Consider the following 16,931-nt stretch of genomic DNA (forward strand, 5'->3'; position numbering starts at 1 on the left):
TTGTACAACAAATTATAAAGAAGGGCTTAACTCATTCCCTGCCTAGAACGACTTCTGTCCCATAAGCCATGCCTGCCTAGAACGACTAAAACGACTTTTTTTTCTTTCTTTTTTTTTACCTCAAGGAGATATGATTTTTCGAAGATCTAGACTCCCATCCACTTCCTTGTTAAACTTTAATTTTTTTAACTTAAAAAATCTGTATCTCGGCTCCTGAGTACTTTTTTTTTTTCAATGAAAAATCTTGGCAGTGGGCAAACGCGGCCAGAAATAATTCAGGCAGTGAATGAGTTAAGTGGTTAATCAAATTAAAAATTCGATTAACCACTTGCTGATATACAGTATAAAAACTAAAAGATTAATCAGAGTAAAAAAGTAATCGCTAAGAAAAGAATCAACAGTTGCAGGCCTAATTAACAGAACCCTTACAAGCCTAACAGAGACAGACCACAACTTCTCCATTTAGATCAGCATGTTATGTAGCCTAATGTTTAGATTTGAGCTAAAAAGCATTATTTTACACTTTAGGCTATTCAAAAATAGCAGATATACAAGCTCATAGCGCGGCACCGAGTGCCGCGCTACGAGCTTGTAGATCTGCTATTTTTGAAAAATCGTGAAATTGTGTGCAAAACTTTGAATATATATTTTTAAAGCGAACATTTTTAACTCAAATCTTTGCTTCTGGGGGGTCCCTGGAACAAAATATTTTGATGGGGGTCCGCGGCCAAAAACATATAATGTTGGGGGTCCTTGACATGAAAAAGATTGAGCACCACTGATATAGAAACATACGTTTTTCAGAAAACTGTTGAGATTTAGGAGACATGCAGAATCGGATTCAGGTCAGGTCTCAATGGGTTAAAAAAAAAGAATAAACTGCCAGTGATGACACAGCTAGGCAGCAACTGTAACCCGACATCAATCATGGCAGGATGAACTATCTGAACTTGGATTCATTCATAAAATGTTCAACATACTCTAAATAGCAGGAACAATGATATGAACAACACATAGCCTATTCTGTACAATGACTAACTGGCTTTGTATTTTTTTTTACAGAATACAGCAATAAAGTCATAGTAAATGACGAGGTAAAAGATTTGATGAAAATGCAGCCTGTAAACAGAAATGCTGAGGCAGGAAATATTAGGGAATATTCTACTATGAGACATTATAAAAAAGGCCTTACTTAGGCGACCGAGGAGTGTTTTAAAGCAAGATGGTGAATTAGCTGACCCCAGTGCTAGTGTTGACCAGTAGTGTTAAGTAACTGAGTACATTTACTCAAGTACTGTACTTAAATACAATTTTGAGGTAGTTTTACTTTAATGGAGTATTTTCAATTTTCTATACTTTTACTTCTACTCCACTACATCTCAGAGGCAAATATTGTACTTTTACTGCACTACAATTATTTGAAAACTTTAGTTACTTTGTAGATTATTCTTATTATATCAAACATAAATTAACCGCTTCAGCATTTCGGCCATTTGAAAATAGCCGATCTACAAGCTCACAATGCGTCTTCTGAGCTTGTAGATCGGCTTTGAAAACTTGTGAAACGGGACATTCTGCATAATGAGTACTTTTACTTTTGTACTTTAAGTATATTTTAGGGATGTCCGATATTATCGGCCTCCCGATATTATCGGCCGATATTAGCATAAAAATTGATATCGGGAAAAAATTTTTTTTTTTTTTTTTGCTTTATAAATAAGTTACAGGAGTTCTTACTGTATATGGTGTGTGTGATATGAAATTTGAGCTTACCCTAATCACAAAAATCCCCGCATATATCGGTATCGGTTGATATCGGTATCGGTAATTAAGAGTTGGAAAATATCGGTATATCGGTTATCGGTAAAAAAGACAATATCGGACAACCCTAGTATATTTTGTTACCAATACTTTTGTACTTTGACTCAAGTAAATTTTGATTACCGGACTTTTACTTGTGTCTTTCTACATCGCAGTATTGGTACTTTTACTTAAGTAAAAGAAATGGGAGTACTTTTTCCACCACTGGTGTTGACATGACATATACTACCAGTAGGTCCACTGCATGGTAAAGAAACTGCTAAAACTGGTCCTACCGTCCTTTTGCAACCCACCCATAACACGCCGGTGTCAGTAAACAAGAGGAGAATGTGACAGGAATCTAGGAGAACATGTCGATAGAAGACAGACTCACACTTATAGTGTTGTGTACAGTACGTCCGTCTCACACTCAGGCACTGCTGCATTTCTGTTCAGGAGGAACATACTAAAAAACATAATATCGATAGAAAATGTATTGGCAGAATTTGAACACGTTCATGTTATAAGGGAGAATGATGTGGACGAAAAACGTACTGCTGTGTTATTCCATTAAAACCGGGAAAGCGTCTGTGTGAATCATTTTAGATTTTTGCGTTGGCTATTCAAAAATAGCAGATATACAAGCTCGCAGCGCGTCACTTCGTGCTGCGCTGCGAGCTTGTACATCTGCTATTTTTGAGCATTTTTTGAAAAATCTTGAAAGTGTGAGAACTACTGATTCAGAAGGCATTCGTAGAATCGGCCTCAGGTCTTAAATCACATGAGACAATTAAAGAGTGTAAGCTGAATCATGTTGGCAGATAATAAGGTTATTCAATTTGGCAAAAAACAAATCACTGATTTCCTCTACTTGTTTTTTTGGGGGATTCTTGGAGGGGGGGTGTGAAAAAAAGTATTTAAAGTGTTGTTCTGTTGTTTTCACGTTTTGTTTGTTTTCATACTCTGCACCAGGCGCGGAAATGGGGGTACGGGGGAGATTTGTCTCTCCCTAGCTTCAGATTGGACATTTAGAATAATAAATATAAATATTAAAATAATTCAAAATACTTATTTAATATGACCTGAACCCACTTATGCATCGTAAGTAATTAATAATGAAGAATTAACATAACACATTGTCAAATTAGCTAGATTAGGAAAATGTAAAAAAAAATACTAAGTTGGTTGGTTGGGAGGGGATCCGATTTGATAAGCTTGGCTCGATTGACCGACTTAAATAAACGGACCTTCGCCTTATTCAAAAAAATATTTTTGGACCTTCAAGATTTGTAGTTGAGTACCCCTGGCCTACACGTTAACCTCAAACGTGGCCTTGCATGTCCATAGAATCATTAGATCTTCTAAATTGCATTGTGTTCTAACATGTATTTACCTGGCTCAGTACTTCTGTAGCCTAGCGCCATGTACTATGATAGTCTTCTTCTAAAATCCCCAGATGATGACTGCTCATTTATGAGCAGATGTCATCGGTGTTAATGACCCGTGGAGAAAGAGGAATGCCAGGTATGCTCAGACAGACCAGACACAGTAAATCCTGTCCCTGCAGGAGTGCTGCCAGGTTGGGGGGGGATGTGGAGAGGAAACATGAGGGATGAAAGCACACAGGGAAGCAAGCAGACAAGAAATAAGACACACGCTGTTTGTGGAGGGTCATATGACACAGCTGGGCAGAGGAAATTGGATCTAGCTCTACAGTACGAAACCGGCAATCTCAGCAGCAGATAGAAAGTCAGGATTTTTGCCCAGGAGCAGGTCATGGAACTGCAGTGGTTCACAAAGTGGGGTCCGGGGACCACCCAAGGGGTCCTTGAGGAGGTTCCACGGTGTCCCCCCGGCAAAATGAGTCAACATAGGCTACACGATGCGTCGCTATTTTCAAAAAAAAGTTTTTTTTTCCCCCCAGAAATTAAGCAATGTACAGCCTAAACAATGTTATATTCAAGATATGCAGGCTACTCTGCAAAAACTCTCTCAGACAAGCTTGCATTTTTTGTAAAACACAAATGTTGTATGGGGGTCCCTGTCGCTAAATATTTTCTGATGGAGATCCGCGGCCAGAACCACCGATTTGATGGTACAGGTCAATAGGCTCTATGCACAGCAGCCATATTATCACTTCCTTCACAGGTGTTACCAATGATACTAATGAAGGCTCTGTTCCATTTAGTGTAGCACAGTGGTTTCCACGACCCCCATAACTCTGAGAGTGTACAAATGGAACCAAATGGACCCTTTCGGGTCCATTTGGTTCCATTTGTACACTCTCAGAGTTACACACCTGTAAGGGGCCATTTGGAAGCCCATGAGGGTCCCTGGACCCCAACTGTAGACCCACTGGTGTAACAGAGTGTTTCCAGTGAGCCAGCATGCACAATATCAGCACCCTGACTCTGTTTGACCAGAATGGAACAGAGCCTTCATTAGTATCATTGGTAACACCTGTGAATGTCTTCACAATATGGCTGCTGTGAATAGAGCCTATTACTAAATGCTACATTGGATTTGGAACTCGTATATCGTTCATGAACATCCATGTCCCTTTGTCCCACCCTGCGTTTCCGTTAGCTGGTATTTACCGGCCATAAAACCTTGACCGCCACCTTGGCCAGAAAAGGGAAAATAAAGTAGCATCACAATCGTCAATCATCACAATCACACAAATGTTAGTGTGTGGCTTTTGTTTGTCGTTTTGTCCACTATAAAGTCTGCACTACTTAATACAAAACTTCCATGTGCTGGTCATTTCTTTTGGAAGCCAGGGAAAAGATGGGGAGCCCTCATTTTATGCTATGCCTTAGGATACCCCGTCCCCTACTATCAATACTTTAGAAACAAGTCCCAACAACCATCCACCACACCTCCCCTTCATGACACACCAGTGTCAGCAAGCAACTGTGTGACCTCAATCTATGAGAACACATCAATAGACTCACACTGACTGTACAATTAGGCCCCGATTTATTGCATGCCGCTGTCTTGCACCGAAAATAGCCGATCTACAAGCCCCAAAGCACATCTGCGTTGTGAGCTTGTAGATCAGCTATTTCCGGTACGAGACACTGCGCGCAACCAAGTATAAATCAAGCTTTAGTAATGAGGGCTTGTGGTGGATACGGGAGAGAGCACAAGGGTGAGTGTGTGTGTGTGTGTGTGTGTGTGTCCATGTAAATAATAGTCCCATTGTCCCCCCCCATCCCCTGTCCTACAGTGACGTGATGGAGAAGGGCATAGAACATTTCTGCAGTCTGTCCAGACCCCCCCCCACACACACACACACACACACACACACACACACACACACACACACACACACACACACACACACACACACACCTCCTGGTTGACAAAGGCTCTGCGATGCAGCTCACAGGCTTTGGAACATGTATGGACCGTATAGGTGGTCATTCTGAGGGTCAACTAAAGAGAGAGGCCTGCTGACAACAAAGGTCACAGCGCCGCTGAAGCCTGCGTCACAGCCTGCTAGAATAGAGTACTATAGCCTAACTGTTGTCCTTTTAGAGCCAGTAAGTGAATGCATTTAAAAGCATAGTATGCAACTTTGCCCAACTGTGTTTGCATAATAAAACAAGAAATACATTTTTTTCTCCTCTATACCCCAGCAGCAGTTATCAGCCACTGGAGCAGTGTGGTGGTGTTTACCTGCAGAAGAAACACATTGCCCTTTCACTGTGGTGTTTTCATTGTTGTTTTGGTAGACAGGGACGTTTTGGGTCAACCACAACAAACGGTTTCTGTAGGTGAACACCACCACACTACTTCAGTGGCTGATACTTGCTGGCATAGTGGGAAATTATGTAATGTGTGTGTGTGTGTGTATGTATGTATGTATGTATGTGTATATATAGTTTTGTTATGTAAACACAGGGCAAAGTTACATGAAATGCCTTTAAGCACTTTGCAATACTTGAGCCAACAAAAATGACAAAACCACACCACACGTTAACTGTTCACTGCTAACTCATTCAACAGAGGCCAAGGTATGAACTATCTTACATTTACACAATATGACACGTGTGTGTGTGTGTGTGTGTGTGTGTGTGTGTGTGTGTGTGTGTGTGTGTGTGTTGTATTTCATTCTTATTCTTTGTCTCCCATGCTCGTTCAACAAACACTTCTTGACAATGTAATGGATAGCATTTCCCATTGTAATGAAGACTTAAACTCTGCTATACAGCTTGTGTCAGGCTGTGTCAGTTAAGTTTATCAGTGTTCATAATATACTGCAGCTGGGCACTAAATGCTAAATGGTGCATTTACATAGCGCTTTTATCCAAAGCGCTTTACATAGATTGTGCATTACATTCACCCACATTCACACACACATTCATACGCCGATGGCGGAGGAAACCATGCAAGGCACCAACCTGCTCATCGGGAGCAATTAGGGGTTCAGCGTCTTGCTCAAGGACACTTCGACACTAACTCTGGGGGAGCCCGGGAACATATTATCAGTTATTGTTTGTTTTACTTAGGCTGTTTTTTTCTATAGCTTCAATGTACAGATAAGCTTTTGATAATATATTGTTTAGAATGATGCTATATCCTTGGTTTACCTGTGATCCTAGGATACTGAGGCACCCGTCCCGCACTACACTGTCTCTCTGCATTTGACGCATGTGTTTACCTTGCTTATTGTAAGTCGCTCTGGATAAGAGTGTCAGCTAAATGCCGAACTTTTAATATATAAACCACTGCCTGTGCTGCAACATAAAAAAGTAACAATAACAGTGCTTTTGTTTTTAGCAGAAGTTGAACCCCAAACAAAGCCTCCATCAGTCTTTCAGTATATCTCTACTGTAAGCAGCATAGCGACTGGACTCGGTCTGAAGAGGTAATAATGACACGGTGGTTTTACAGAGAGGAAGAAGGAGGTGCAGGCTAGGCCTGGTCCAATGACCTGCTTGTCATTATTATTGATCTCCTCTGTGTCTCTTTCATCTCTCAGAAGTGACCAGGGCAAAGGTGGAAGCTAAAAGACTCTGTTCAACGTTGAGAACTCTCATGAGATAACAGTCTAAAAAGGTACTAGCGTATTTGATAACAGTTAACAGTGCCATTGTCCTATTGCCCTAATACCCCAATGTAACAGCCAGTAAACACACAACATACTATAGTCAGTAGTAGACAGTTCAGTGTCCAATCAATGCAGTACCAATTGTGCATCACAAAAATATAGGTGAAACAAATATTGGAGTTAAAATCTCTGAGGTAAAACATGGAAAACTAACAATCAGCTAACATTGTAAGTAGCCTTCACATCAAGCAGAGCCTATAGAAGCTTGTTCACTTCTGGTGAATTCCAGCAGACACTGTCTCACACACAAGTCCCAAAGAAGATGCACGAGATAGAGGATGTGAATGAATGAATGAATCAATGAATGACCGGGCTAATCAAAGAATAGAATCCTCAAAAGGCCTTAAAAAAGTGCAGAGTCTTGGTTGGAACTTGGAAGCTACAATCAGAGCATAATATGTGTTTATATTTTAATAGTTCACACGCTGAAAATAGCAGATATACAGTACAAGCACGATGCGACACATTGTGAGCTTGTAGATCTGTTTTTGTTAAACTACACCATCATACGATGGAGTAGACATTATTAACCATTGGGCGGACTATACGATGTTAAATTCAAGATATGCAGGCTACTCAGCAAAATCTCTCAGACAAGCTTGCATGCAGACACACTGAATTTCTCTCACGGCAAACAAGTCAACATCTAACCCAATTAGCTGTGTTGTGCTTTCTACATCCGAGTCTGAGAAACCTGGCCTCACTCAACCAACCAAGCCAGGAGGAAAGGTCTCTCAATCGTGAGAAGAAAAAACAAAGATCCGTTGTGACTTGTAGTGGCAAGCAGACATTCCTCGACTTCACTTCTGTCACTCTGATCTGATCTATATTTGAACACTGAGAATCCTGAGAATGTCATGAGTTGTCATGAGTAACTTCGGACTGTTTCCTGTCTATGGAACAGTCAGCCCGTACAACACCACCTTTGTGCCTCTGAATGTAACGATGCAAAGGGCTTACAGGTTTGGCAAATAATTTAGCCTAAAACAACAAAAGCTTATTTTGGTGAATTCCTGCATATACGTCGTCTCACACACAAGTCCCAAAGCTGCACTAGATAAGAGGATGGCAATTGCTTAGGTGTATCATGCAGTCCACCTGTATGGTATGGGAATACCGGCCACCAACAATAACAATAACTGTGTGGTTTCTAGTCTACACAGTTATTCAGGTTTTCCCCTTCAATGTATCATCTGGCTGTCTGCACTGTAGTTAAGCAAGTAGCCTTCAGAGCCATGTGGCCCATAGGTGGAGCCTACTAGAAAAGAAGTCAAGAGTAAAATGTAATAAATCGTCAGTGTTTTCTTTCTGTCATGTGTACAGTATGTGTATTAGACTAGAGATTCTGTGATAAGCAGCAGCCATAGATGACTGGCCGAGAAGGCTGCTGTTTTGCCTTGCCTTAATTGCTGCCACCTAATGTTTTCCATATCTACACTGTCTACCACACATCATAAACCACCAGACCCGGGTCGCATGCAAACTTCACCACGAAAACCACAGTACAACTTTTCACGCTTCCATAGCATTGGTTCTCAAAGTGGAGTCCGGGGACCCCCAGGGGCCCTTGAGGGAGTTCCAGGAGGTCCCCAGCTAGATGATAGATAGTTAGGAACCAAATAGACCCTTATGGGTCTGTAACTCTGAGTGTACAAATGGAACCAAATGGACCCGTTCCATTTGTACACTCCAGTTACAATAATATTGATTTTACAATAGAAATTGGGGTCCCAGAGATAGAAATGCCATTAAATGAGGGTCTTTAGCCTAATGCATGTCAAACTGGGGGGGGTCATTAAATTAAAATGGTTGATAATAGACTGCTGGAGCTGTAAAAATCTTCTCTTTAAGGGGGTCCCTGGCATATATTTTCAAATGGGGGTCCGCGGGCTAATAAGCGTCAAATTAGGGGTCCTTGACATGAAAAAGTTTGAGAACCACTGTTCTAATAGCACACAGAGCTACCGCCACCACGCCCAGGATCCCTGGGATGCTACACATTCTTTTATCACAAAAAAAATTCACTCTCTCAAAACAGGTTCACGACGGTTGTTGTGAAAAGGAAGGAAAGGCTCGTGTCCACACAGACACATCAGTGTGTCCGCTGGAGCCTCTCCTCCACGCCCTACTGGACTCTCTCTCTCTCACTCTCTATCTATGTCTCTCTCCCTCTAAGGTGACGCAAGCTGCACTGCTAGACTTAGCCGGGGCTAGGTAGCTGTTAGCTTGGGGAATAAAAGTCGAATAGTTGCACCGCGCAGACACAAAACGAGCAGAGTCATTCATTGTCCACTGAGGGTGAAATGTAATGTAATAACAGGTTTATACATCTCAGACGGACACACACACGCGCACGGAGGAGCGCCCGGCCCCGGGGTCATCATTCATCACGCACATCATCCACAACTTGCACACAACATCCAGCTCATTGTATGTGTGGATCCTGTTACCCGGGGACTCCCTCTTTCTTTGGTGTTTCGCCCCAGGTGGGGGCGTGGTTACATGCCTATCCTAACCTCAGTAAAACTATGACTAAAACCTAACCTTTAACCTCACCAAAACCATGCCCGACCCTAACCTTAACCTCAAGGGAAACAGGCTTTATTCACAGCAGCCATATTATCACTTCCTTCACAGGTGTTACCAATGATACTAATGAAGGCTCTGTTCCATTTGGTCTAGCACAGTGGTTTCCATGACCCCCATAACTCTGAGTGTGTACAAATGGAACCAAATGGACCCTTACGGGTCCATTTGGTTCCATTTGTACACTCTCAGTTACACACCTCTAAGGGGCCATTTGGAAGCCCATGAGGGTCCCTGGACCCCAACTTTAGACCCACTGGTGTAGCAGAGTGTCGACTCTGTTTGACGGAACAGAGCCTTCATTAGTATCATTGGCAACACCTGTGAATGTCTTCATAACATTAATATGGTTGCTGTGAATAGAGCCTACTACGCCGCCTAAAACCTATCCTCAAAACCACGCCCATCTGGTCGAAACGCCGGGGAAAAGAGAGAGTCCAAGCCTGTTGTTACCCTGCGGCTCCGGCGGCACACAAAGCTTCATGAAGCTTTAATTCATGCGTCAACGAGGCACATCCTCACCCTTTGGTGTGAGACCTGGACTCCCCGGTGAGCCTGGGATCAAGCTCCTGCTGTCAGATCCGCCGTGTCATGGGGTCTTATTAATGTTATCCAGAAGAAATGATGAGAGGGAGCTGCTATGTGTGTGTGTGTGAGAGAGAAGATTAGCTGCTTGTTACGTCGTCCCAGACTCAGACAACAGGCGGAATGCAGGAATCGGCGTTGCCAGGTTTTGCGACAGAAGTAAGCAACCTGGTTTATGAAAACAAGCCCAAAAGAAGCGATGCGACGCGTTGTGAGCTTGTTGATCTGCCATTTCCAAAACCTTTTTTTTTTTTTTTTTTTTACATTTTAACAACACAAATCTGATACAGGAGGCGCCCTGGCACAAAATATTCGTAGATGGGGGGCCCAGTGCCCACGGTGCGGACAAATGCATATTAATGTGGGGGTCCTTGCCATGAACATGTTTTAAGTACCACTTGTTTAAACAACATTAGGAAACAAGCAACTACATTTTAGAAACAAGCCCAAAAAACAGCAACCCACAAATACCTAGGACCCCAATGGAAACAAGACTGCAAGGACTTTTTTGGTGTTATCCTTTTAGACAAAGTGTTTGACTGTACTCGTGCTGTTTTTACATCTCTGTCTAATAAAATATTCAATCAATCAATCAAAGAAATATTTACAAGTAACTTTACATAAAAATAAGCCCAAAGTAGCTTATAATAAGTGGACATGGCAACGCTGGCAGGAATGTGACGTCCACACTGACACGTGTGGACGACTGAGGCATTGTGGGACTTGGAGTTCGTTCTCCGCAGCGAGAGCGAGGGAGTGTGACGACAACGGATGTCTAAAAGAAAAAAATAATCCTTGATCGTCACGTGATTCATGTGGATCTCAAATAGTTCCAGAGGCCAGTTATATGACAAACTAGTTCAAGTGACGTGATAATATTACAAATTGTAATATCAAACACTAGCAGCACAGTAGAATTGATTCTATTGTGCTGTTATAAGTGTTTGGTGGTAACTTCCTGGAACTGTTCAAGCCAAGGAAGCTAAATTCCTTGGAACTTTTGGGACCATGGTTGGGATTTGGGAGGCTCCATAAGCCGTCATTGCTGTGGGGGAAAAAAGAGAGAAAGAGAAAAAAACCTCTCTTGGGTCTTTACATCGCTCTGGAGGACCCACCTTTTTAATCTCTTCTTTTCGGAAATTCCACCCACATAAATTACATGCACAAATTATATCATAATATAAATATAAGAGTATAATCATTTGTGAGGGCTGGTCTGGTGTCATGGTGCTGAATGAAAAGGGACATCTTGATGTATACATTGGCCTACAGTAGGCTACATGTGAGTAAAACCTAAAACTGTAATAAATAAACATCTCTTTTTTTATTTAAAAAAAAATGAAAATGGCCTTTGCTTTTCCATCAGGTTAACTACCATGGTATAACATCTTATGTGTCAGCACCAACGCTAGGGGGAGCTATAAGCCTTGGTGTACTCTGTACTGTATGTACACTCACACAGTGTTGGCTCCACCTTGTGTCTTCAAAGTGGCCAAATTGGCACCATGTTTTACATCACTGGAAACATGTGTGGGTGACTACACAACATTTTAAATCACCCTCAACAGCTTAGCTCAACAGAAAGTTAGGTATTCACTTATTTTAGACTGAGAAACATGGTACATATAAGATATACATACAAAACACTCATTATTGAATATTTTTTTATTAGAATGTAAAAACATTTCGTAAAAACTATAGAATTTTAAAATGCTGAATAAAAACGGTACAATTCTAAATAGAATATGTAAACACATAACACTGCAACATCAATAAAATATCAAGGTCAATGTGTCTTATTTTTACATCTTGTGTACATAAGAGTACATTTATTTTGTTCTGGTTCCTCATACATTGAGGCACTATAGCAACAATAACAATTATAATAGTAAAAGGGGAAACAAATTCATAGGCAACCAAAAGGCTTGCACACTGAAAAATGAACATTGAGGCTAAAATAGACTTTTACTTCCAAAAGTGCAAAAAGTGACATGGTGAAATAAAGTGATACAGAGTGTGGAGTGGACGTTTCGGTCCTCAGACCATCAACACTGTGAGGACCAAAACAAAAAACATCCACTCTCACACTCACACTTCATTTCACTGTGTCACTTTTTGCACCTTTGTAAGTCAAAGACTATTTTTGTTTGTCAGCGTGGGAGCCAGTGTGCGTGCGTGCGTGCGTATATCTCTCGTATTAGTTACTCCACTACAATTGCTTGACAGCTTTAGTTACTAGTTACTTTGAAGATTTACATTATTAATACAAAACATACATTAAATTATGTATTATTAGAGGTTAAGCTACGCAGCAGTGCATTAAGTAATTAAAATCAGCCCCACCTTTACCAGCTGCGATATTAAAGTGATGAACACACAGCTACAATCAATGCCAGCACTTTGCTTGAGCTTCTACAACTTGGACATTCCGGGCGTTGTGGGGTGACTCCTGGCCTGGCTCCTCCTGTGTCTCACTCACCAAGGCTGCTCGTTGTTAAGCCTGTCACAATTATGACATAATACCCTGATCGCAATCATTTTTGATAATCTCAACAATTTTGCATAATCATCAGAATCGTTTCTATTCATCCGTATAAACAAATCTGGTGGAAAAATGACAAAATTGAATGCAAGTTTTTGCAGCTCCTGTTGCCTCTACTGTACGTACTGCAACTCATTGTAACTGGTCCAAATGCATGGGTCATAACATGAATGTCTATCCCAGTGCTTCTCAAACCTTTTTATGTTAAGGAACTCTCCAAATGTATTTGGCAGAGGACCCCCAACAGAAAAAGTTTTGTGTTTTGAGACCCCCCCCCCCCCAAGGAACCCACTTTGAGAACCATTGGTCTATACGTTGGGGGTGCCACAGTCTGAGCCCCCCTCTCCCTCTCCCCTGGGGGTATGTTTTCTAACTAACTGTACAGACACAGACACACACACACACACACACACCTGCAAACTGCCAGACAGTCAGATAACCATCGTGCAAGAGGCCAGCCAGCCAGACAGAAAGACACGCAGACAGACAGACAGACAGGCAGACTACATTACACAGAGACAAATAGCTAGCATACTGTACAAGCAGACAGACGGAACACAAAGTGGCAGACAGTCTGATAAGACTGACTGATAGAGGACCAGAGTTCAGATCTCCCGGGGGTCGTCGCGTCTCCAGATGGCCACAGACCCGTTAGCTGTCACAGTCGGAGGCTAATTAACTGACATGGTGTGATACGCGCCTCACCTCCTCCTCAATGTCTCCCCAAACCTGGTGTGGTGCATAAAACCATTTTTTTTAAAATGTATTTTCATTCTTTATACTCGAATACAAGTGTATACTGTAAATTAGGTGTTTCTCTGTCATTCCTGTCGACTCAGTTTTATTTTCAATCTCTTCCACCATCATGTACCTTCTCTAAGGGGCTGGTGGGTGTCCACCAATGCCTTTATTTGTTTTTTCCTGAGTATGTTTTGAATTGTTTTCCATGGGAGCACCGGGTATTTATGCTATGCTATAAACGCCAGCAGTGTGGCGAGGTGCTGCACAGAGCATCTAATTTGCACTGAGCCGTGCATGTCTGGTGTTTTTGCCTGGTCGCAGAGTTGGAAAATGTTCAACTTTAAGTAGAACGCTTCGCTCATCACAACATTGTTGTATCACCTGTTATAGATTTAGAATGAAAATAGTCTTCCGTTACACCCCTCATATCACATTTTACATGGGTTTTTCAAATTAATTCCAGTTTATCTTTTTAGTTTTTACCATTCCATTCTTATTTCTTGAAAGCCTGAAACTAAAATAGCAAAAAAAAGAGTGGGCAGTGATGTTTATGACTGGACAGTATAACCAAAATACACGAGGGAAAACAATTGTCAACTCAAAACGCACCTGACATGTACTACAGTAAATGTCAGGTGTGTTTTGAGTTGACAAACTGCAGCAATGAAACCGACTGAATCAAAGGGATTTCGACTGTCAGGAACAGTTCAACGAATTCCATTTTTTGTGTTTGTTTTGAATTTGATATGGTGCCTGCCTTGTGCTCACTTCTGTCTGTCTTCTGTCTTCAGTGGGTGTGTGAAATTTGAACCAATGAATTGCATTTAAAACGTCTAAACAAGAGCTAGAAAAAGAAAACATAATGAGCTGTATTGCGCAGCTGGCTAGGGTTTACACTGGCAACGTTTTAACAAATGGCATGTGCAGCAGCGGATGATTGCTGTACCAAAAGCTGGATGAACACATAGTCAAAGGTTCTGCACATTTTAGGTAACATTTATTTACATCTTTATATTTATGAGTCATTTAATGAGACAAAAATAAATAAGCTTGGGCTTATAGTCAATAAATCTATTGATACATCTCTTTGGGACCATCTTCAGTTCAATCGGCACTTAGGGTGACAACTATCGCTTGGACGCTCCGAGTTGCGTTTGAACTTTTAATTGTGTCCAAAGTCAAGTTAAATGTTGGCCTTCCCTCCTCCTTGGTCGCCTCTTTATCAACCAACTGCGTCGGGCAAGTGTCATCGTTAACATCTCCAGGTGGTCCTGCATCAGTCCCATAGACCGACATCCCCACGTTGAGGAGCACATGCGTTTTCTCCAGTCTGTCTTGCTCCTCCTCTTGAGCCTTGTTGAAGCTCACCTCCTGGGCATCCTCTTCGACCTCCTCCTGCTTGTGCGGGATAATGGGAAGCTTTCGGTATGCCTCCGCGTTCTCCAGCACCGAAATATCGCTTTTCTCGTATCGAGGCAACGGGGCGCCCTCTTCCAGCTGCTTCTGGAAATGCAGCCTCTTGGCCCGTGCACTGGCGGATGCCTTCTCTAGAATCAGCTTCTCGGCCAAGCGAAGCTTGATAGCCACGCGAGAATGAGGAGAAAGGTCTGGTTTCTCTAATGCGGAGGGGTCTTCCTCTGAGGTGGTCTTGTGGGTCGCGAGGAGCAGAGTGGCTCGTGTTTCAAGGAAAGTCCACAGCTTGATCTCATTCTCCCAACTGACAGGGAACGCGCTGTTGCCCAGCGTGAAGATCTTACTGATGGCGCGCTCCCCCACCAGGTAGTCCTTCAGCTCCTCCGCCGCCATACAGAAAACCCGGAGAAAGGCGAGCAGCTGGGCCGAAATGGGAGGCTCGTTGCAGTGCAGCGTACAGATGGTAGACGGCGCGATGCCGGCGCGTGCCAGCACCTCCGCCTTCATGGTGTAGAGCCGCTCGCTCTTGCTGACGCCCAGCTTGATCTTCACTCTGTCGCAGGCGTTGTCTTGGAAGAAGAATCCGTTGTGTACGACGAACTCGGCGTTGGAACGCGTGCCGTAACAGATGTAGATCTGCTCGGTCTCCTTGTAGCGCCGCAGGGCGGTGCATTCGCAGCGTTGGTCCTCCAGGTTGTAACTTGTCGTGATCAGTCCGCCAGTGTGGTTACACATGTCCCAGAGGGGGATGAGGGCCAGGGTCAGACCGCTGCCGTCCTCCGTGGGGATCTGGTTCTGCCGAGTCATCACGGAGGACACGGCCCACCTGTAGTCGTCGAACGTGAAGGCGTCCTTCAAGGGCAGTTTGCTGGCAGTGGGGTGAGTCTGCACCTCTTTGTAGAAGTAGGCGTACTGCCGCGCCGTGTTCTTGTACTGGCTCAATATGTCCTGCAGCGCCTGTGTGCCCAGCAGGTGGCGCACCTCGCCCTCCTCGTAGTAGAGGGGCGTGTCGTAGTCCAGCGGAAGGCTCTTGATGTAGGGCGCCCAGCGGGACGAAGGGTTGGCCCGCTCGCACAGCAGGTGCAGGGCCAACGTCACGTTGCCCATGGCCTGCAGCATCCGGTCCTGGCTGTACAGGGGACAGAGGACGGACGTCTTGGCCGACTCCACAGACATGAGCATCTCCCTGGGGACCCAGAGGAACAGCTCCCCTGCCTTAATGGCCCTGGTGGCACGGAGGCCGTAGCCCTCTTCTCCGAAGTTGGCTATCTCGAAGCCCTCGAAGGAAGCGCCACACTCCTTGGCCCAGGACATCAGCTCTGGGAAGTAGTCCTCCCTGCTGCCACCAAACAGCACGGAGATGCCCTTCTGTCTTTTGCGTATCTTCTCCACCAGAGCTCGTATCTGGACGTACTCCTCCCACTCTTTGCCTGGGGAGGGCGCTGCACTGCTGCTGCATTTCTGCAGGAGTTGAGAGATGAGGTTCATCATCTCTTTGGGGGAAACGGTGACCGTGGCTCCTGTGCCCAACCTCCGAGTCTTCACTCGGCTCTTCTTTCCCATAGCGAACGGCGGTGCTGATGGATAGAACAAGGGCTTTTCTATGTGCTGGTCGCAGCTCCTCTGTCACTCTGGTCAATCCACTTAACCCCTCTCTCTCTCTCTCTCTCTCTCTCTCTCTCTCTCTCTCTCTCTCTCTCTCTCTCTCTCTCTCTCTCTCTCTCTCTCTCTCTCTCTCTCTCTCTCCCTCTCCCTCTCTGTCCCGCTTCCAGAGCCAAAAGGATTGTGCAACTCTGCCAATAGGCCAAGGCCTAGCGGGCCAGGGATATGTTTTATATTGTGGAAATATCTAGCTTTGTAACTTAAATTTTATACCGAAACCTTTCCCAAATATGGAGATGACTGGTGTCATAATACTGACATCATAGTAGGACGGCTAACGTCTTAGACTGTCCACGGGCGGTCTGAGATCCACATGGACCTTGTTTTTACGGTGTGGGTCCTCTTAGGCGAATCGTCTAGAAGAGGGTCCGGTCCGTGAGTCTGTCTGTGAGTCAGCCTGTCTGTCCCGGGCTAATCTCGCAAACCATTGGACCAAGCAGCGCCATAGTTCTTGTGTGCTCACTGCCAGTAGGCGAAGGAAGTAAC

General features: G+C 43.6%; 2 protein-coding genes across 3 annotated transcripts in view; both read right to left on the reverse strand.

Moving 5' to 3' along the window:
• Positions 1-10,200, reverse strand: part of ctif (CBP80/20-dependent translation initiation factor) — a 106,462-nt gene extending 96,262 nt beyond the window's left edge. For both annotated transcript variants that reach the window (XM_084046618.1, XM_084046617.1), the window contains exon 1: positions 10,025-10,200. The gene's annotated coding sequence lies outside the window, so the exon portion shown is untranslated. The remainder of the gene's footprint in view (positions 1-10,024) is intronic.
• Positions 10,201-14,474: 4,274 nt separating this feature from the next.
• Positions 14,475-16,346, reverse strand: LOC311037274 (actin-histidine N-methyltransferase-like; the record flags this gene model as incomplete). The annotated part of the gene is made up of 1 exon (XM_084046396.1): positions 14,475-16,346. One exon carries the CDS (start codon positions 16,344-16,346, stop codon positions 14,475-14,477), a length of 1,872 nt encoding a protein of 623 aa, XP_083902522.1.
• Positions 16,347-16,931: the final 585 nt, after the last annotated feature.

Source organism: Gymnoscopelus microlampas (assembly GCF_963454915.1).
Source record: "Gymnoscopelus microlampas genome assembly, chromosome: 21".
Lineage (NCBI taxonomy): Eukaryota > Metazoa > Chordata > Actinopteri > Myctophiformes > Myctophidae > Gymnoscopelus > Gymnoscopelus microlampas.